Genomic DNA, 21,179 nt, shown 5'->3' with positions numbered 1-21,179 from the left:
GAGTCATGGGAATGGCCCCACTCGGTTACAGCATTTCTGCACATCGGTGCTTTTCCACCCATGTGCATACACATCTTCCAGGGTCCTTTCTAAAATGCAGATCCTGATCCAACAGGTAGGGCCTGGCATTCCGCATTGCTGCATGTCTTTCCTTCTTTCTTTTTCTAAGATTTGTTTATATGAGAGAGAGAGAGAGAGAGAACATACATGAGAGGGAGAAGGGGGAGAGAAAGAGGGACAAGCAGACTCCCCACTGAGAACAGTGCCCGACACGGGACTCAATCCTAGGACCCTGAGATCATGACCTGAGCTGTAATCAAGAGTCAGAGGCCTAACTGACGGAGCCTCCCAGGCGCCCCTGGCATTCTGCATTTCTAACGAGCTCCCAGGCGATACGGATGCTGTTGGTCCATGACTGCAATGAACAGCACACTTCTGTCCATCTGGGGACAAAAGATTCTGGAGCACGCAGACAGTGCAGGTAGAGAACTCACCCTCCACATTCACACTCCTTATTCTGTGAGGACGAGATGGACATTACCAGAACTGAACAGGGTTTCCTGGTCACTCCCATCAAACTGACCAAGGGGCTGCAGTGCAGTGGAATGCAAGGGCCAACCTTGGGTCACCACAAATGGCAGTGTGCTGGCTTCGCCACAAATGACGGGAGTTTTTAATCGTACTGCATTGAGGGACTTGCCCTCACCACACCAACTGTTCATATGGATCCTGGCTGTGATGTTAACAACTTTTATAAAAAATTTTAATTCCTAAGCATTGGCATTACCGAACAGAGGCCGCGGCCTTGCCTCTGCACAGGAGAGAACCCACCCGCACCCACGGATCTGAAATCACCTAGATGTTGTCCAGACAGCAGCAGGACAAAGGCCTCAGGGAGTTCAGATCCAAGCAGAGGACTGATGAATTACTGCAAGTCGTTGGAGAACCCACGTCTACAGACAATGTTTCTACATGTACTAACTAGTTTTTTAAGTGTATGTAGATGTCATTAAGACAAATCTTTGAAAATACCTTAAGTGTGAATAATTCAGGTTAGTTATGGGACACTATATACTTTCTCAATTAATAGATATTAAAAGACAATCACGTATCACTCAAGGTCATCACAATAGCTGGACATTAAAAAGGGGTTCTTGTCTTCCAAAACATATGCCAGAAATAGCCTGACATAGGGAAATTAAAATCCTTCAATATCTCAAAGAATAAATGATATATATCATTATTAAATATATATTTAAAGAAATTATGTATAAATTCTAAATGACTGAATTTCTCATCTTTTAAGTGAGGAAAGAAAAAGCTGCAGCAGACTTTATCCTCAGGTGATTTAATAGAGGGATCTTATTCATTAGATACAGGATTCTCTGACGACAGTGGGCTGGTCACCAGCCGGGTAATCCAACCAACACGGAAAGCCCGGGGCAGCACAGGGGCCGCTAAAAGTTGACAGTCTTGGCCGGCTTCACATCTTCAATATCAGACAATAGCCAGCGGTAAGTACGGTGGCGCCGCAGCACCTCGATGGCCTTGAGCTCCAGGGGTGTGGCCTGAATTCCAAGGTCTTCCAAGCCAGGCAGGTGAGGCGACAGCATGTCTGTGATGTGAAGCTGTGGACACACAGAACCACGGAGAACTCTGAGAACTGACCAAGAACACAAAGTGCTATCTCACTGACCCCTGAAACACTCAAGCTGGCCTGAGTCCCATTACCGAGACTTGTTTCCAAAGGACACGTGCTGGTTTTGATTCTTGGACCTCACTAAAAGTAGACCACAGAAAAAGAGCTTTAAAAAAAAAAAGGCAAGGTCACCAAATATCAGCGTAAAGGTCCCCAGCACTACCACGAACAAGGAACACTGGCTCCAGATGAGCCATTCCGCAGACTGAACGAGAAATCAATCTGCAATGGAGAAACGCCAGCCACATCGTCACAGTGGCTTCACAGGAGGTCCAGGAAGAAAATAAAACAGGCTAATGCAGAACCAGCCCATTCCCCAATTCTCCCTTGTGCATGGGCTTCCTGCTTCCGTTTGCACTGCTGCATTAGGGAGATAATTGGTGTTTATTCCTTGCTAAGAGATAATCCATTAACCTTTGTGCTTCTACTGTACTTTGCCTTGCTGACTGATGCTCGCCACAGATCTAAAAACACCAAACCCATCTTGTTTGTAGAGGAGGAGAATGAGCTGGAAGACTTCCACGATCCCAAACCATGCACAAGTGCATGTAGAGAATCAGTGTGCATATAGAGCACCTCACTCCTTCATCCTCCCCACCTGGCAAAGTCTGCAATTTTTACTGAAATGCTAAGAGGCAGCCTCCAAATCGAAAGCCCATGTTTTAATTTTTAGGTAACACTCAGAGGATCATTTGACTATTCTTGTTGAGAAAAGGTCAACAGGTCTTCAAATGTAGAGACAATATGGAATTTTTATTTTATTTTGTGTTCTTCCTCAAAACACTTCTACATGCTGTGTGGGAGACAGCAAGACAGAAAGAACCGGAGCTCTGGAACCCAACACACTGTAAGGGGACAAGACAGGCAGCCCGAAACTGGTCAAGAGAATGAGAAAGGAATAACTGACCTACTTGGATTAGGGTAGGCAGAGTGGAGACCTTTCTTTAAGCCAAAAATGTTCAATGCTATTACATACACTTTCAGAATACAAAGTTGAAAAACAAAAACAAAAACAAACAAACAAACAAACAAAAAACCCAAGGGCCGGGAGAAGCAGGAGGAGTTAAGATTTGCCATATATTTTGAGGGTTGCCTGAATAATACCCGCTGATGGGCTATGGCTGTGCTCCACAAAACAGCAGCCGCTGGACAAATGTGGTAGTTTTCACTTAAGTTTAAATTAATTAAAATTAAATAAACTTCAAATCTTATTTCTTCAGTTGCACTAGCCATTATTTCAAACGTTCAACAGTCGTACGTTGCTAGTCTCTATGTTTTGAACATTGTAGATTACAGAACACTTCCATCACTGCAGAAAGTTCTGCTGGACAATACTGGTTTAGACTGGTAAGAGAAAGTAATAAATGAGGGGAGAATTGCTAAATTTTTGGCTTGAGCAACAGAGAGAACAGTGATCTCATTAATTAAAATGAGAGAGGCCAGGAGAGAAGCAGGTTTGCAGTTCTATCTGCGGAGATGTTAAGTTTCAAAAAACTGTATTAGACCCAAATACATGTAAGAGTCTGCAGCTGGGAAGGGTGAGGGGCAATTCAAGGCTGGAGGTAAAAATGCAGCCGTGAGCTCACAGACAGCAGCTGGAGCATGAGATGAGGGGAGAATCGTTCAGAAGTTAAGCAAAGATACAAAAGGGCTGAGGACAGTGCTTGTCAGTCCCCCAACATTTACAGATCAGGGAGAAGAGGGTAAACCAGGAAGACAAACCGAAAAGCATGGCTGAGTGAGAGGAGGAAAAAGCAAAGGAATATGGAGATGGCCAGAAAACAGACTGGCAAGTGAGGGTTCACGGGGAGAGGGATGATCATAGGTAGTCCAGATCACATATAATCTGGAAAAGAGCAGTTTGTGGGTAGAAGTGGGAATAAAAGCCTGAATGGAGTGGGTTAGAAAGACTGAGGTAAGCAATGGTTAACAGCAGGAACAGATAGCTCTTCTGAAGAGTTACGACTCAAAGGGACCCAGACAAACAGGACGGTGGCTAGTAGAAGGGACAAGGGAGGGAGGGCTTCACCTTTAAAAAAACAGAGCCCTGAAGGCATGTTTGTGTGCTGTTGGGAATGATCTAGCCAAGAAGGAAAACAGATCACATCTGAGAGAAGCCAAGGGAGCATCCCCACAGCCCGAGCAGGCTGAGGGGGGGTGAGTTTCAGGGCCCAAGCTGCGGGGCCTGCTTCAGATAGAAGGATCATGGACAACAGCATGCAAATAACCCAGTGAGCAAACAAAACTCAATTCTAACTTATCCATCTCTGTAGTTCTCTGCCCAGTACCTGGCCGGAGAGATGTTCATCACATACTCACCCGCTCCACTTTATCCCTTGTCGTCCAGGGTTCAAACGGACTCATTTCAAAGAGTCGTGCTACCCACCTAGAAAAAGGAATAAATACGGTGCATGTGATAGCATTTCCACACCCAGTACTCAAGCTGGCCTCCAAGAAGCACCGGCAGAAAGGCTGCCATACAGGCGGGAGCTCACTGGCTGTTTTGTTCTGTTTTTAAAAAAATAACCAATATCCTGGCACCCCTACATGTGAGGTTACCTTTCCTTTTAAGCTAACCCAGCCCAACTGCCCTAGCTTGTGGCAGTCCTGTTCTCCACGGAACATACAACAAATCCGAACAAATGAAAATTAAAATAAAGCCATTACTACCAACAAAATAAACAAAAATATCTGACGTTCAGGGAAGTCAGTGCCATCTAATCTAATTTAAACCTCACACATTCAGATATGCTTCTGGTAAGAACACCGGGCAAGCCAAGTAGTAAGCAAGATGCAAATTGTAATCCTTAAAAACAGGGTCCCCCGCCGCAAAAACAAAACAAAACAAAAAAAAACAAAAAAACAGGGGCCCCAAGGGAACAAAAAAAATTGAAAAGTAAGGAGATGCCTAAGACGAATGATTCAAATCAGGAAGCAAACAGAAAACCCAGGACAAGAGTGCCGCCTGCTTCAATTAATGGCATCTCTCCACTCTTACTGAAAATAGGGTTTTCCTTATCTGCCGAGCTCCTGTTAAGTATCTTCGGAGCAGGCGGTCTCACCTTGAGTCCGGGGAACCCTAGGAATTCCTCAGGGTCCCCACAGAGCACTGGGGCAAAGGCTGGGTGTTCGGGTTCTGAGGACACCCATCACTACACTAGAGCAGCTCTGCTTCTATCTGATTTACCTCGTAGGTCTCCAGTGGGTCACTGAATGTGGGGCTCCACAGCTTTCTAAATACTTAAAAAACATCGTTCTAGTATACATAAAAAAAAATTAAAAAGCAAGCTGAAAATGGGTCAGAATTTCTCCAGGAGCAAATAAAGTCTCAGAGTCCAGACAACCGGTCCAGATGGCACTATACTGGGCTATTACAGCGTAATTAAAACACCCCCAGCAAACCTCCAACTCTGTGCTCTGGTTGGGTGTTAACAGAGGACTTCCATTCTCCACTTCCGTGTCCTCAACGGGCCACTCCCTGTGCATATGCCAACTCCACTTCGCGGTAATTCTCAATTTCCTGCTCAGCCAAGGAAGCAGCTCCCTGCAGTCTGGCTTACGGCCCCTGCTCAGCACCAAAGCCACCATCAAAATGACCTCACTACTGACTCCAGTGGATACTTTTAAGTCCTTCACCTCGTCTGACTTTTCAGTAGCCTTTCATTCCACAAACACTGACAAAGTGCCTACTGTGTGTGTGCCAAACACTTTTCCAGGTGTGGGAGCCACAGAAGTGAATAGCCAGGCTCCCCTTCTTGAAACAGTCATTTCCTCCCTAAAACACCCCCTCCTATCCCTATCTAGGCTTCTAAATGTTTCACTTCTTTCACCTAAATGTCTGATGACTCACTTTGAGCCTCTTGATAAGTTTCTCTGACACTGCAGGTCCTTTAAACAGAAGTATTCCTCGTGCTTGGCCCCCAACATTACTCCTTCACGTGCACTACATGCTCTTCCCTACTTATGTCACTCACAGAGTACTGAGGATGAAGGAGACGACTTGAAAAACAGAACACCCCAATGAATAGTATCATCACGCTGCAGTCTGCCTATTTTTCTAATACCTGTGTTAGATCACAAGCTTTTTAAGGGTTTAGTATAGTATCTTGAGTCCCTAGTGCCTTGCCTCAGACATAGAGGGCATTTGGGAAATATTTGTTGAATGAATTCAGGAGTGAAATGCCATGTTGGTTTATAAGTCTATCCCTGGCAAACTGGATGTGAAGGTCTCCCCAACCAGACCACAAGTATGTGACATGATCATTCTGATACTCTAAACCTGCAAAGGGAAGAAGTGAACCAAGAAGCAGGACAAGAAGAAAAGGTACCACAAGATCAAGTGTGAATCAACCCAGCTCCTTTCCCCAATGACGTGACCAGATTGGTTTAATAAAGAAAAGATCCTTTCCCACATCTGGGAGAGAGGTATGAAACAAAGGGAAACCTGATCGTTCCTTTATGCAACCTGCCGAGCAAGACACTTCTCCAAATTAAAACCCAGTGGTTTCTAATGAGAGAATTTGAAGAACTGCAGATTTAACCTCTCAATACACATTGTTTTTCTCATCCACACTAAGCACATTTCCCTTTCTTTGACACCTCTGGTTCTGTCCTAGAGTAACACCAAGACATCAGAAGCACCTCCTAGTTAGATTCAGAAGCTCTACTGTAACAAACATACTCCCTATAACCCTAAATGACAGCATTACAAACAAATGTATGGTGTTAGCTCTATTTTAGAAGGCATAAAAAGAAGCACTTTACTTACCGATAGGCAAAATGTGGCAAAGGATATGGCAGGAAGGGTCTGTGAGCCACAGCAAAGGCATACTGCACCAGGTCGAAAAGGAGGTACCGATTGGGCCTACAAAAAGAAAATTTGTAGTTCTCCAAATTATTCACTCCTTACAAATTTTCTTTCTAAATTTAACAAACTAACATTTTTCTTACTAACATTTTTCTTATGAAAGACGAAACACATAGCACTATAGTCAATACAGATTGGCACAAAGAAAACTCACCCATAATCCCATCAGAGATAAATATATTTAATGTAGCCTTCTCATCCCCTTACATATACACATTTTTTGCTTTTACAAATGTAAGATTACACAGGTATTCCTATTCTGTAATGCCTTTCATTTAACATTAAATCCCAATCACCTTTCTATGTCACTCAATATTCTAGTGCATGTTTAACAGTCACATAAATAGCACTGCATACAATCATAACTATTGGATAAATTCCCAGTCTCAGGGATATTTAAGTTATTAAAATATATTTTTCTTTTATAAGATAATGCTTCAATGGCACGCTTACAGTAAACATTTGTACTTATCCATAATTATGTATTTACAGTGTATTCTACAATGGAACTGGCTCCGACTATGCTTGGAAAATTTAAGCCTTTTATTGAATATTTCCAAACTGCCTTCCAAAAAGGTCATGCTAGCAGCCCCCTCACCAAAAATGAGTTTAGTCATAAAACTGTGCCAATCTGCCCTAATAATGGTACCCCAACATTCTGATTTGCATTACTTTAATGATAGAGATTTTTTTTCTTTATATAGTTTTGGCTACATATACTTCATTTCTCTCTTTCTTCCTGAAGCCCTGTCTATAAAGAATGATTTCTAAGAATTCTTTATATGGGGGGGGGGGCGCTTGTGCATACATGTGATGATGCATAGGGGGAGGGAAAAGGAAGAGACAGACTCCCACCAAGGAGGGAGCCTGATGCGGGGCTCGATTCCAGGACCAGGGGACCAGGACCCAAGCCAAAGGCAGACACTCAACTGACTAAGCCACCCAAGTGCCCCAGAATTCTTTACATTTTAATGACATAGTTGGAAATATTTTTTGCTGTTTGTATTTTGCTTTTTAATATTTAAGTGTTTTGTGACATACACAAGTTTAAATATTTCACTTAAGCAAAAGTTCTGATTTATGGTTTGATTTTATATTTAGAAAATCCCTCTTTAGTAACTAGTGACATAAATTCCCACTTTTTTTTTTTAAGGATTTTATTTATTTGAGAGAGAGAGAGAGCATGAGAGGGGGTAGGGTCAGAGGGAGAAGCAGACTGCCCACTGATCAGGAAGCCTAATGTGGGGCTCGATCCTGGGACTCCAGGATCATGACCTGAGCTGAAGCAGATGCTTAACCAACTTGAGCCAACCAGGTGCCCCCCCCCCACATATCTTTCTAATGTTTTGAGATTCTTTAATCCATAACATTGTAGACCATTCAGTAAATGGTATTATATCTTTACCTTATGTAGATATAATACCATTTACTGAATGATCTACCCTTTCCCCATATTTTGAAATGTCACATACTATATTCTTACATATATCTGAGGCTGCTTCTGGACTTTCTATTCCACAGATCTGAGCAGTTTTGTCCTGGTATAACCTAGCTTTAATAATTATTATTGCTTATAATACATTTTAGTATCTCTTCACCCGTTTGCCTAGACCCCTTTGCCTCAGAAAGTCTGTGAGAGCTCAAGAGCTGAATGAACGTAATTGAGAAACTCCTCATTCTGACATTTTAACAAACAAAAACAAAAACAAACAAAAAAAACATGAAAATGTCAGGGAGAGGAACTATCAGACAAAGGCCTCAAAAAGCTTCCTTCAAGTTTCAGAAGGATGTGTAAGGATCACTGCAGTGCATACATGCTATGCCAAAAAACAATCTGTAATCTTCACTATGACAAGCAATACTGGTATCAGGGGTAAACTAATTATATGTAATACACTTGCTCTTCAGTTGCTCTGAAGCACTTTGTGTTCCATTAACTGTGACTCAAAGACCCGTTTAAGTGCCTCTGCTCACAGAGAAAGGCACACTGAAGCCTGTGCCCTTCCCAGCTTAGGTTTCATGGTTCGGCATTATAGTCATTCCTTTGCAAATACCCTCAGCAAAACCTTGCCCCCAGCTGTCTCTCCACTATACTAGCATAGCCAAGTCCCTCTTCTGGTTCATGCAAGTGTCTGCCTTCTTTGTGCCAGAACCCCAGAAAGACAGAACTGGAGAGAAAATACAACGGAGCTACCTGACTTCACCTATATTTCTGATCACTAACTTCGAACAGAAGACTCCGTTCTGCTGTGCTACCTTACTCTGCTCTCCTAAGTGCTGTTCTTCTGTGCTCCCCAGGAAAACTTCCTATCTTTACCCCAGTCCCTCAAGGTTTCCATATACCTCTCTGACTCACCCCCTGGTTTTTAGCGGATGATCTCCCCACTTATCATCATTTTCTTTTTTTTTTTTAAGATTTTATTTATTTATTTGACAGACAGAGATCACAAGTAGGCAGAGAGGCAGGCAGAGAGAGAGAGAGAAAGCAGGCTCCCCGCGGAGCAGAGAGCCCGACGTGGGGCTCGATCCCAGGACCCCAGGACCATGACCCAAGCCGAAGGCAGAGGCTTTAACCCACTGAGCCACCCAGGCGCCCCTTATCATCATTTTCTTAATGGTGACTTCTGAAGTACAAAAGTTTTTCATTTTTGGTGGAGTCTATTTTTATCATTTTTTGTGATTTTTATCACTTTTATCTATTTTTCTGAAGTATGCTGTTGATATCACATCAAAAAATCTCTGCCTAGGGGCACCTGGGTGGCTCAGTCGGTTAAGCATCCAACTCTTGGTTTTGGTTCTGGTCATGTCTCTGGGTTGTGAGATCGAGCCCCGTGTCCAGCTCCACACTCAATGCCAAGTCTGCTTGACAGTCTTTCACCCTCTCTCTCCCTCCCCCTTTGCTCCTCGCCCCACTCACACTCTAAAATACATACATACACACATACATACATAAATAAAATCTTAAAAAAATAAAATAAAAAATCTCTGCCTTGCCCAAGGTCTAGATCATTTTTCTTCCAAAAGTTTTATAACATTAACTCTTACATTTAGGTCTCTAATATATTTTGAGTTAATTTTTTCATGTATTGTGTGAAGTTAAGGCCCCATGTTCAACTTTTTTGCATGTGGATCTCCCAGGACCATTTAAGAAAAAGATTATTCTTTCCCCACTGAAGTGTCACAGCACTTCTGTCAACAATCAATCATCTATAAACACAAAGGCTGATTCCTAGACTATCAGTTCTGATAATTCATCTATATTCTACTCTCATGCCAGTATCAGTCTTTATAACTATGGTTTTAGAGTAAGTTTTGAAATTAGGAAATTTAAGTGCTCCAACTTTATTCTTCTTTGTCAAATTGGTTTTGGCTATTGTGGATCTCTGCATTTCCATATAAATTTGGAATTCATTTGCCAATTTTTGCCAAAACAAAAAACAAAAAAGCAAAAAACCTCCTGGAATATTGATAGGATTAGATTGAATCAACAGATGAATTTGGGGAAAACTGCCATTTTAACAATATTGGCTCTTTCAGTTCATGACCATGAGATGTCTTTCTGTTTACTTAACTCTTCTTTAATTTCTCTCAGCAGTGTTTGCAATGTTCTAGATACAAGTCTTATTTTTGTTAAATTTATACCTAAGTATTTTATTCTTTTGATGCTACTGTGAATAAAATTTTCTTATTTTTATTTTCAGATAGTTCATCTGCAAATACATGGAAACCCAGCTGCATATGCTGATCCTATACCTTGTGACCTTGCTGACTTTATCAGTTCTCACATTTTTATGTACATATGTGTCTATAATAGGTATTTAATGAACAAATGATGGAATGGACCAACATCCTATAGTTAATAACTATGAAAAAACTAGGAGCAAAATTAAGGTCTTATGCTTCTGTCTTCACCTCAAAGTGTCTGAGAAATAAGCCAAGTTTTCCCATGCTACAGAGACAGAAAGAGAAACACAGATGCCTAGCTACACTTATGGCAGTCACAAAATACGTACGTTGCCATGCCGAGCACTACTCTCCCACCAATGTGCCAAACAAGTATGGCGCACCACAGCCTAGCAGAGAGACTGGCGGTCTCTTTCCCTCAAGGTAAAAAGGGAAAGGGCTAAGAGTTATTTCCAGCAAGTAGTAAGCAAAGTTTGTAAAGCCAGTTCTATTTTCTTTTCATCAGAATCCTAGTCTGACTAGAATCAGATGTCTTTGAGTCTAGTGATTTATGGACACTGAGCTGAACACAGTTTTTGTAGCTGATTCTTCTGGAGTATATAACTGTGCTAACACAGTGAATGAGGAACTCAGAGAGAGGGATACATCCTGCAGCTGCTAGATATGGAAATGTAATATGGTTTTTAACACTGACAAAAATTTTACTAAGCTAAGCCTTTAACAATAGTGAAAAAATAACAATGTATGAATTCATAATCCTCAGAATATATACTATGCTTCCTGGCTTAGAGAGAAAAGCATCTTTTCTCTGGAAGCAAATATTTCTTAGAAATTACGCTATCACTTAATTGTTAATCAGATTCTCACCTTTCACGGACATCAGGTGTCATCAGTTTGCTTCATAGAATGATAGGGTTCTGGGCCAATTTTTAGGTGGACTTAGTACCTACCAACCTGGCAGACTGAATCTTCACTTTTTAGTTTTAATTAAGTCAGAAAAGAGGTTCTAAACCCAGCTGTAGCAAGATTTAAGAAAATCAGGCAAGTCACATAGCTTATGTTATGTGCCCATGTGTCCTAACAGCAAAGACGGCATATCATGAACGATAAGTCTCACAAAGCACTACCAACTGTACCCAAAACCAGCCATCTCCAACTGTTTGGGCGCATTGCGATACTCTATCAAAAGCAATTTAATTTCGCAACTGTACTTACTCCCTAAAAGTATTCTGTTTGTGTTTTTGAATCTATAATAATATCCTTTTATATGTTAAAAAACATCACTGGAATAGTACAAAACCATCCTTGGTGATCATTGGACAAAGTATATGTAATAGTCTAAGGCAGTTGGTTCTCTCAGACTTTGATGACAGAAAAATCACTTATTAAAGTAGATTCCCCAGTTCACTCAAAATTCTGATTTAAAGGAACCATTCAGGAGATTCTGATGATAGCGGACTTTGGACAGCTCTTTGAAACACACTGAACTCGGGGCTAGTGAATAAAATTTCTGGAATAAATACCGTAGAGGAAAAATGCTAAAAATGCAACAAATAAAACTAGTGACATGTTTAGAAGTTACTGTTCTTATAAATCATTACAATTTGTTCATTTTAACAGGGAGCACAATTTTAAGGTCAAACTCTAGTCACCTACCCAACGAAGGCAAAAGATTTCCCTCTGGAATCTGGATCCTTAATTGCATTAATAATTCCTTTTGATACATCTACAACCTATAAGAAATTGTAACACATGTTTAAGTAATTGTCAAAAGAGAAAAACAGGGATGGGGAGAGGGAGGGTGGGAGGAAGGAAAGCAGGCCACATCAGTCACAACCAAAAAATAAAAAATAATAAAAAGAAATTAAGATAATGGCACTGTCCATTTGAAAAAGCTCCTTAAAAAACCCACTCCTCAAGGCCTCAAATGATCTGCATATTGGAAGGTTCACCTAAATATTTTTTCTGGTCAGCACATGTTCACGCTCAGGCGGCTGCTGAGGCCCTTTGATCGGACTGTGCCCACTGTCTCTGCAATCTCACCCCTTAACACTCGTCCTAACGCTGTTACCAAGCTGTCACAAATTAGTAGGCAGAATCCTCTGGAACTGCCAATATCCTACCATTCTGACTTGCCCATTTTATATGGTTTCAGACCCTGTGGTTTTCAACAGGGGTGATCTAAGCCTCACCTGGAAGGCCCTTTTGGCAAAATGCCTAGAGATATTTGTAGCTGTCACAACTGGGGAGGTAGTGCTACTGCCATCTGGTGGTTAGTGGCCAGGAATGCTGCCAAACATTCTACAACAGCCCCTCCAACAAAGAATTATCTGGCCCAAAATGTCAACAGTGCCACAGAGAAGAAAGCCTGGTTTCAACATGCTCTTATGGAACCCAACATGCTCTTACCTCTGGACCCCTGTACTTCTGTTCTGTTCCTTTGGCTTGGAATGCTCTTCCCCAACCCCCTTCATCTGACTTGCTACTAGTCATCTTTGAGGTCTCACCTTAGATGTTCCCTGTGGGAGGCTGTCCCTGACCCTGAAGTCTGGATTCAGTGTCCCTCTGCTGTAATTACATAATCCTCTCCCCATCACAGCACTTACCACACTGCATGACAAATGCTTTGCAAGCCTGCCTCTGATTGAGGCCAACGTGAGGAGAGCAATTTGTGTCTCATTCGTATCTCGATGTTCACAGTGATGTGTACAGTGTGCCTGGCACACTCAACTTATTTTTCTTATGTGAGTGAACAAGTGAACACAGAGAATATGTGTGCCTCTTAGGTAAACAGAGGCAAGCAGTTGGAGCAAGTCGAAAAGAAGAAAATGATGGAGTTACAGGAGTAGATTAAAACCGGAAAACGGATCACCTGAATCTGGATCCAGCCAAAGCCCCTTCATCCAGGGTACTTACGTATACTGGTTGTTTCACCGTCTTCTTGCCCAAGGAAATAAGAGGTACACCACCAAACCAGCGAATATCTGGCAGAAGAAAGAGAAGTATGCTAAGAAGTCCTCAACTACTAGAAGGCTCACCAAACTCCACATGCTCCAGGTTAGCAGAATCATTCTGCATAACTGAAATAACAGCGACATAAATGTAGCTGACACTGAGAAAGCTAATGGGCAGCCAGGCCAAATCTTGAAGGACGTGGAAAGTAAGGGAAAATGGTCAAATGGCTTGGCCACTTGGTGCACGGCCACTCCCAAGACCGGACAATCACTGCACCCCATCCCAAGGAGGAACATGGGAATCAACAGATCAGCAATACATATGGGTAACTCAGAAAAAGACTCTGATAAAAAAAAAAAAAAATGGGAATTTAGAATATGATGAATACATTACCACAAATATGTGGGAAATGAAAAGATTATTTAATACATGGTGTTGAGACAATCATTTATTAAAATGAGAAAAAAAGAGAGGACGAGAGGGAGGGAGAAAAGGCTTGTATCTCACCATAAACCAAAGCAAATACCAAATGGATTGAAAGTAAAGGTAAGGGGCGCCTGGGTGGCTCAGTGGGTTAAAGCCTCTATCTTTGGCTCAGGTCATGATCCCAGGGTCCTGGGATTGAGCCCCGCATGGGGCTCTCTGCTCAGCAGGGAGCCTGTTTCCTTCTGCCTCTCTGCCTACTTGTGATCTCTGTCTGTCATATAAATAAATAAAATCTTTAAAAAAAAAAAAAAAAGTAAAAGTAAAAAAAAAAGCCTTACAAAAATTTTTTAAAGTAGACATTATTTATAAAAGTATCAAAAAGAATGAAACACTCAGGAATAAGTGTAACCAAGTTGGCTAAAAACTTACACACTGAAAACTATAAAACATGCTGAAAAAAATTTTTTTAAAGATTTATTTATTTATTTGAGAGAGAGAAAGAAAGGTAATGGGGAGAGGGACAGAGAGAGAGGGAGAGAAAGAATGTCAGGCAGACTCCAAGCTGAGGGCAGAGCCCGACACAGGTTTTATCCCACGACCCTGAGATCATAATCTGAGCCAAAACCAAGAGTGGGATGCTTAATCAACTGAGCCCCCCAGGCACCCCTCCTGAAAGAAATTGAATGAAGACACAAATAAATAGAAATGCATCTCATATTCATGTCAAACTACCCAAAGAATCTACCGGTAATGCAAACCCTATCAAAATCCCAATGGTGTATTCTGCAAAAGTATAAAAATCTCCATCTTAAAATTCATGTGGAATCTTCAGGGATCCCAAATAGCCAAAACTATTTTGAGAAAGAAAAACAAAGTTAGATAATTGGGGGGGGGGTGGATTTCAAAGCTTAGTACCAAGCTAGTAATCAAGATCCGAACAGTGGCATAAAGATGGACATATAAACTAGTGGAATACAATAGGGAGAAATAACTTTTATGTGTATGGTTAAATGATTTTTTTGACACAGTGCCAAGATCATTCAACGGGGAAATGACAGTGTTTTCAATGACATCAGTTTCAATGGTGTTGGGGGAACTGAAATCCACATATAAAAGAATAAAGTTGGACCTTTACCTCACACCATATACAAAAATTAACTCAAATTGGATCAAAGACTTAAACATAAGAGGTACAACTACAAAATCCTTATAAGAAAATACGGAGAAAAGCTTCATGACACTGGATGCAGCAATGATTTCTTGGCTATGATACTATAACATAGGAAACAAAAGTAAAAACAGATAAGAAATAAATTTGGGGAACAGAGGTAAGACAGTGACATAATTCAGTTCAAAGCAGAAGATAAATTTTATTTTATTTTAATTAATTAATTCATTCATTTAGGACATTCCCTGCCCAGTGCAAAGCTCAACACGGGGCCTGAACTCACAACTCTTGATATCAAGACCTGGGCTGAGATTAAGAGTCAGAAGCGTAACCAACTGAGCCATCCAAGCACCTCAATGAATTTTATATGTTTTTTATCACAATTTTTCTTAAATTGGAAATTAACATAGAATGTGAAAAGACATGAGCAATCAGGGTGAAAAAACACAGGCTAAAAATATCTAAAGTGGATAAATGAACTGTGGTCCATACATACAATGGAATATTGCTCAGCTATAAAAAAAGAAATGAGCTATCAGCCATATTAAGACATGACGGAAGCTTAAATGCAGAGGCTAAGTGAAGGAAACCAGTATGAACAGGCAACACAGCACATGATTCCAACTATATGATATTCTAGAAAAGGCAAAACTATGGAGACAGAAAAAGATGAGTGGCTGTCAGGTATTGGGGTGAGGGTCGCAGGGTAAGGAAGGAAGGATGAGTAGGTCGAGCACAGGAGATTTTTAAGGCAATGCAACTATTCTCTATAATACTCTAATGGTAGGTAGATGTCATTATACATTTGTTAAAATTCACAGAATGTACAACATAAAGAATGAATCCTAATGTAAATTATGGACTTGAGTTAATAATAATGTATCAATATTGGCTCATCAATTTCACAAATGTATCACCCTAATGCCAGGTGTTAATAATAGGAAAAGTGGGCGCCTGGGTGGCTCAGTAGGCTAAGCATCTGCCTTCAGCTCAGGTCATGATCTCAGAGTCCTGGGATCCAGCGCACAATAGGCTCCCCGCTCAGTGGGGAGTCTGCTTCTCCTTCTCCCTCTGCTGTTACCCCTACTTGTGCTGTCAAATAAATAAATAAAACCTTAAAAAGAAACAAACAAACAAAAAAAACCACAGAGAAAACTGTTGTGGGCAGAGATCAAGGGGTTAAAAGATACATGAGAACTCTGTGCTTTCCACTCAACTTTTCTTTAAACCTAAAACTACTCTTAAAAAATAAAATCTAGGGGCACCTGGGTGGCTCAGTGGATTAAAGCCTCTGCCTTCAGCTCAGGTCATGATCCCAGGGTCCTGGGATTGAGTCCCAAATCGGGATCTCTGCTCGGCAGGGAACCTGCTTCCTCCTCTCTCTCTGCCTGCCTCTCTGCCTACTTGTGATCTCTGTCAAATAAATAAATAAAATCTTTATTTAAAAAAAAAATTTTAAAAAATAAAATAAAATCTATAAATTTAAAGCAATGTAAGTAAATAAGCCAACAACAACAAAAAATAACAGTAAATATAACAAAAGATGTATACCTTTAATATATAGTCTAAATAAATCAGTATTTAAAAAAAATCTCACAAAACGACAAATACACATAGGCAAAGGCTGTACAAAGAAAACGGAAAGAAAAAATATGAGTAGTTAACAAGGAGAAACAGGAAACTACTGATAAAACTGCACCTCACTAACCATCCTGGTACCTCCTGATATTTCCTAGTACTTTCTAGTATTTCCCAGGAGGGACAGAATCCTCTCCTAATAAATAAGTGAGTACACTGAGAGGTAACTGATAATTCGATAGAATCACAAACTGAAGCTGGGTTCTTATCGCAGACTTTAAAAATGTATTCTCCCTTCCCACTCCCACAAATGTACAGGAAAGTTACTTTTTTAACCTGCAAAATCTCAAACTCTCATCACTTAGTCAGGGAGACTGATTTCCTCTACCAAGACAAGTCAAATCATTACACAAACAAAGCCTGAGAGCAAGCACAACTCGATGTCCAGCCCATGAAAGTAGTTTCCATACCAGTTTAGCAATGGTCAAATTCCTATGTATTAGTCCCTAATCCCATTCCACAGAAGTTCCTATTAACAAGGAAGAATGACATGATCTCAGGATCATGAGATTGAGCCCAATGTCGGGCTCTGCGTTCACTGCGGAGCCTGCTTGAGATTCTCTCTCCCTCCACCCCTCCCCACTGCTCGTGCTCTCTCACTTTCTCTTCCTCTCTAAAATAAATAAAATCTTTCAAAAATGAACAAGCGAACAAGGAAGACTGATTACATGCACCTGACAAACTACAATGCTGTCTCTTTGTCTTTCAAAATCAACATCCAAGGGATCTGGCAATCAGACTAAAAGTGAGAAAGTAGTTAAGAGGGGCTTCATGTGAAAAATGTAAATAAGGCCAACACTGAAGCATTGACTAGTACGGTGACATGCGCTACTTCATTTCAGTAACACACCACTCTTGAGACAGACATTTTCATCTCCATTTCAACATACAAGGAAGCTGCCCCTGGTACCCTTGCCACAGCCAGTCTCTGCCTCCCAAGACTGCACTCTTTCTATGAATCTAAGGTGCTTCTTTTCATAGACAGTAATGAAGACCACACTAGGCACTTCTGGGGGACAGAAAATACCTCAGTCTGCCGAGTCAGAGAACCACTGTTAGCTTGTGCTTAGCTTCAGTCTGGTTAACCTGTATCCTCTTCTCTAGTACTATGAAAGAATACAAGAAAGAACACATACTTGCAAAATGATTGAGGAATCTATCCTCTCTTCCAAAGATGTCCGATGGCTTTATGATAATGGCTTCTGGAAACGCATCTCTCACTTCCTTCTCTCCAACAGCCTAAACAACCAAACAAACAAAAGAAAACAGAATTCAGAGATGAGTGACTAGAGCTTGCATTCCTTCCACCATCAGGACATTACTTGTATTTCAAAGGTCAGTTTCTCCAGATTAAGGTAGGATTCATGAAAGTCAGTTACACAGAATTTTTTTTGTTAAATAACAACCATTTTTTTTCTGTAAAAATACCTTCACCGATTATTTTATTCGGAAAAAAATAGGAGAAGAAAGAAACACAATTCTGGTATTTGCAGTATCTATCAGCTTTCAATCTGACTCTCCTGTCCAGAAGCATTTCATGTAAAAATCCATCTTTCTAGGCCTTTTTGAGAAGGCCCAGTTACTGTCTTCTTTACTTATTTTAGGTTTGTGGTCTTGAAAGCTCTGAAATGTCTTTTTGTAATTCATTTCACACTGTTTAACATTTCCTTCATCCTGCTCTAATGGCTCTTGTTAGGCGTCTTCCTATATTTATCCTAGGGAAGCTTACGCAGAAGAAAGGAGAAAAATCGAAGTAGAATTTTTCCAGCCTCCATTTTTCTTCCTAACCACAGGTTGCCTGGATGTATCAACAATAGAGCAGGCTACCAGAGAAAGGAGAGTGTGGTTGGAGGTCACGATATGGAAGTGGCAGCACACATACCTACCCAAAGGAGTGGGGACAGGCCAGGAAGCTTCCTAACCTCAACACCTTTGCTTGTTACAATCCACCTCCTAGACAAGGCCTCTTTCCATGCAGGTATCAGCACCTTGTCCAGCATTCCTCTCCAGCTGCACTGCCACTGAGAGTGACATACATGTCCAGGTGAACTTGAACCTCTCAGTTTCTGGAGCTTCTCAACTCCAGTGACCTTCTCCTCTCTCCACTTCTGCCCCTTCAATTCATTCAGGCCATGGCCCACATCAACAACTGCAACCGCCCTTCTGAAGCACTACCTGAAGACATCCTGCTCTCAATGGCAATCTCCCATACTTCTAGCTGCTGCTTCTTCATCACTGGTTCCTGAGATGTCTGGTCATCACCCTCTCAGGAGCGCTAGTCTGACGCTGCTTTCCTCCACATCAAGCCCTCCTAACTTACCTCAGACTAGATTCCACAGCCCAACTTTTCAATCACTCTCTTACCAATATGGTAAACTACCTCAGCCCTTTTGTCTTTACTCCCCCACCCACCAGGCAAAATTCCAATTCTGAAAGAACCGCATTAGCTTCCTTCTTTGAGCCATGCACTCCCACTGCCTGCAGAGCTAGAGGAAAACAAATGCACAAAAATCAAATCGGACAACTTTAAAGCAAAACAAAAACAAAAACAAAACAAACAAAAAAAACCCCACACTACTTAATTAAAAAATGTGCAGAGGATCTGAACAGACATTTTTCCAAAGAGGACACACAGATGACCAACAGGTACATGAAAAGGTGCCCAGAATCAATAATCATCAGGGAAATGCAAATCAAAACCACAATGAGATATCACTTCACACCTATTAGCATGGCGATTATCAAAAAGACACAAAACAATGTTAGTGAGGATATGGTGAAAAGGGAACCCTTGTGCACTGTTGGTGGGAATGTAAATTGGTACACCCACTATGGGAAACAACATGAGGGTTCCTCAGAAACTTAAAAATATAACTACCATATGGTCCAGAAACTCCACTTCTGCTAGTATGTCCAAAGGAAATGAAAACACTAACTTGAAAACATGTCTGTACCCCCGTGTTCAGTGCAGCACTATTTATAATCACCACGACACAGAAGAAATCCTAAGTGTCCAGTGGGAGATAAAGGGTTAAAGAAGATGTCATAAACACACACACACACACACACACACACACACACACACTCAGCCATTAAAAAAGGAAATCTTGCCATTTGCAATAAGATGGATGGACCTTGAAGGCATTATGCTAATCAAAGTATTCAAAGACAAATACCATATGATCGCACTTCTGTATGTAATTTAAAAAAAAAAAAAAAAAAAAAAAGCAAAACCTCACCAAACTCATAGACACAGAGAACAGATGGCCAGAGACAGGGGTGAAGGGGCTCAAAAGGAACAAACTTCCAGTTATAAAATAAATTAAGTCTCAGGATGTAACATATAGCATGGCAACTACTGGTAATAAGACTGTATTGTATATTTGGAAGTTGCTAATAAAAGAGTAGATCATAAAAGCTCTCATCACAAGGGGCTCCTGGGTGGCTCAGTCAGTTAAGCATCAGACTCTTAATTCTGGCTCAGGTCATGATCTCAGGGTCATGGAATTGAGCCCCACATCGGGCTCTCTGCTCAACAGGGAGTGTCCACTTGGCCCTCTCCCTCTGCTCCTCCTCCTGCTCACGTTCTCTCTTTCTCTCTCTCAAATAAATAAACAAAATCTTTAAAAAAAAAGTTCTCATCACAAAAAAATCTGTAACTGTGTGGTGATGTTAACCAGACTTATTGTGGATATCATTTTACAATATATACATATGTCAAATCATTCCATTATACACCTAAAACTAAGATGATGTATGTCAATTACACCTGAATTTAAAAAATCATAAATTGGTGCCATTATGCACTCACTTCATTAATTTTAACTGCGCACTCAACATTTCCCAAGTACTGTTTTCTTCTAATTAGCTATTCTCTCCCGTGACAATTTCAAACATTCTCTATTCTATTCAAATTCCTCCCTTACTATTCTTTTCCTTCTAGTAAATGACTTCACCTTCTCATCCAAAGAGAAGACACTGCAGCAGACAAAAACCACCTTAAAAGTTCCTACCAGAAAATCCACAACTCTCCCCCTTTCTTATTTCTTACCTCCCCTGCTCCAGGACTGACTTCCTTTCACTTTCTCAGGAACCTGCCCAACTGACTCTCTCCTTTATCCTCAGTCTTACTCTTTCCAGCTCCTACACAATGTCAACACCTTCCACCTTAAAAAAAAGAAAAGAAAAAAAAAAGATTCCCAACTCCACATGGTTCTCCAGCTTCTTGCCCCCTCCCTCTTCTTACCAAACCACTTAAAACTGCCATCTGCTCTTACTGTCCCCACCACCTAAGCTCCTGCTCACTCTTTGCTCACCTGTGCTCTAGATTCTGCTCCAACACTTGCACCCAAACCACTCTCGATCAGATCACAGATGACCTCAACATTGGTAAGTCCAAGGTGACTTTCCGGGTCTCACCTCACTCGGCTTCTCACTGGCATTCATAAGCAACTACTCCCTCCTTGCGACACTGTCTTCACTTGGCTTCCATGACCTTGTACTCTCCAGGTTTCCCTTCCATCTCACCACATCCACTCCTTCTTGATCTTTGTTTGGATTTTTGTACGTGCCTCCTCATCTATCAGAGCACTAATCATTAGTATCCCTCTGAGGCCCGTCCAAAGTTCTCTCAATCTACACTGCCTCACTAGGCAATCTTATTCCCAAACATTGCTTCAATTAACTGGTTTTCTATTTTTTAGAGATTTTGTTATTCATTTGGGAGAGAGAGAGAGAGACGG

The 21,179-nt window shown here is 41.1% G+C and overlaps 1 protein-coding gene across 1 annotated transcript in view; it reads right to left on the bottom strand.

Moving 5' to 3' along the window:
• Positions 1–1,332: 1,332 nt before the first annotated feature.
• Positions 1,333–21,179, bottom strand: part of LOC111159811 (NADH:ubiquinone oxidoreductase subunit A9) — a 35,058-nt gene continuing 15,211 nt past the window's right edge. The window contains exons 6-11 of the mRNA XM_022522428.1: positions 17,574–17,676; positions 13,167–13,234; positions 11,907–11,983; positions 6,468–6,563; positions 4,019–4,085; positions 1,333–1,628 (exon numbers count right to left, since the gene is read on the bottom strand). Of these exons, the coding sequence (XP_022378136.1) occupies positions 1,458–1,628; positions 4,019–4,085; positions 6,468–6,563; positions 11,907–11,983; positions 13,167–13,234; positions 17,574–17,676 (582 nt within the window). The 3' untranslated portion in view covers positions 1,333–1,457. The remainder of the gene's footprint in view (positions 1,629–4,018; positions 4,086–6,467; positions 6,564–11,906; positions 11,984–13,166; positions 13,235–17,573; positions 17,677–21,179) is intronic.

This window comes from Enhydra lutris, unplaced genomic scaffold, assembly GCF_002288905.1.
Source record: "Enhydra lutris kenyoni isolate GAN:26980312 unplaced genomic scaffold, ASM228890v2 scaffoldscaffold69, whole genome shotgun sequence".
In the NCBI taxonomy this organism is placed as follows: domain Eukaryota; kingdom Metazoa; phylum Chordata; class Mammalia; order Carnivora; family Mustelidae; genus Enhydra; species Enhydra lutris.
This window is presented reverse-complemented; position numbering and strand designations above follow the sequence as displayed.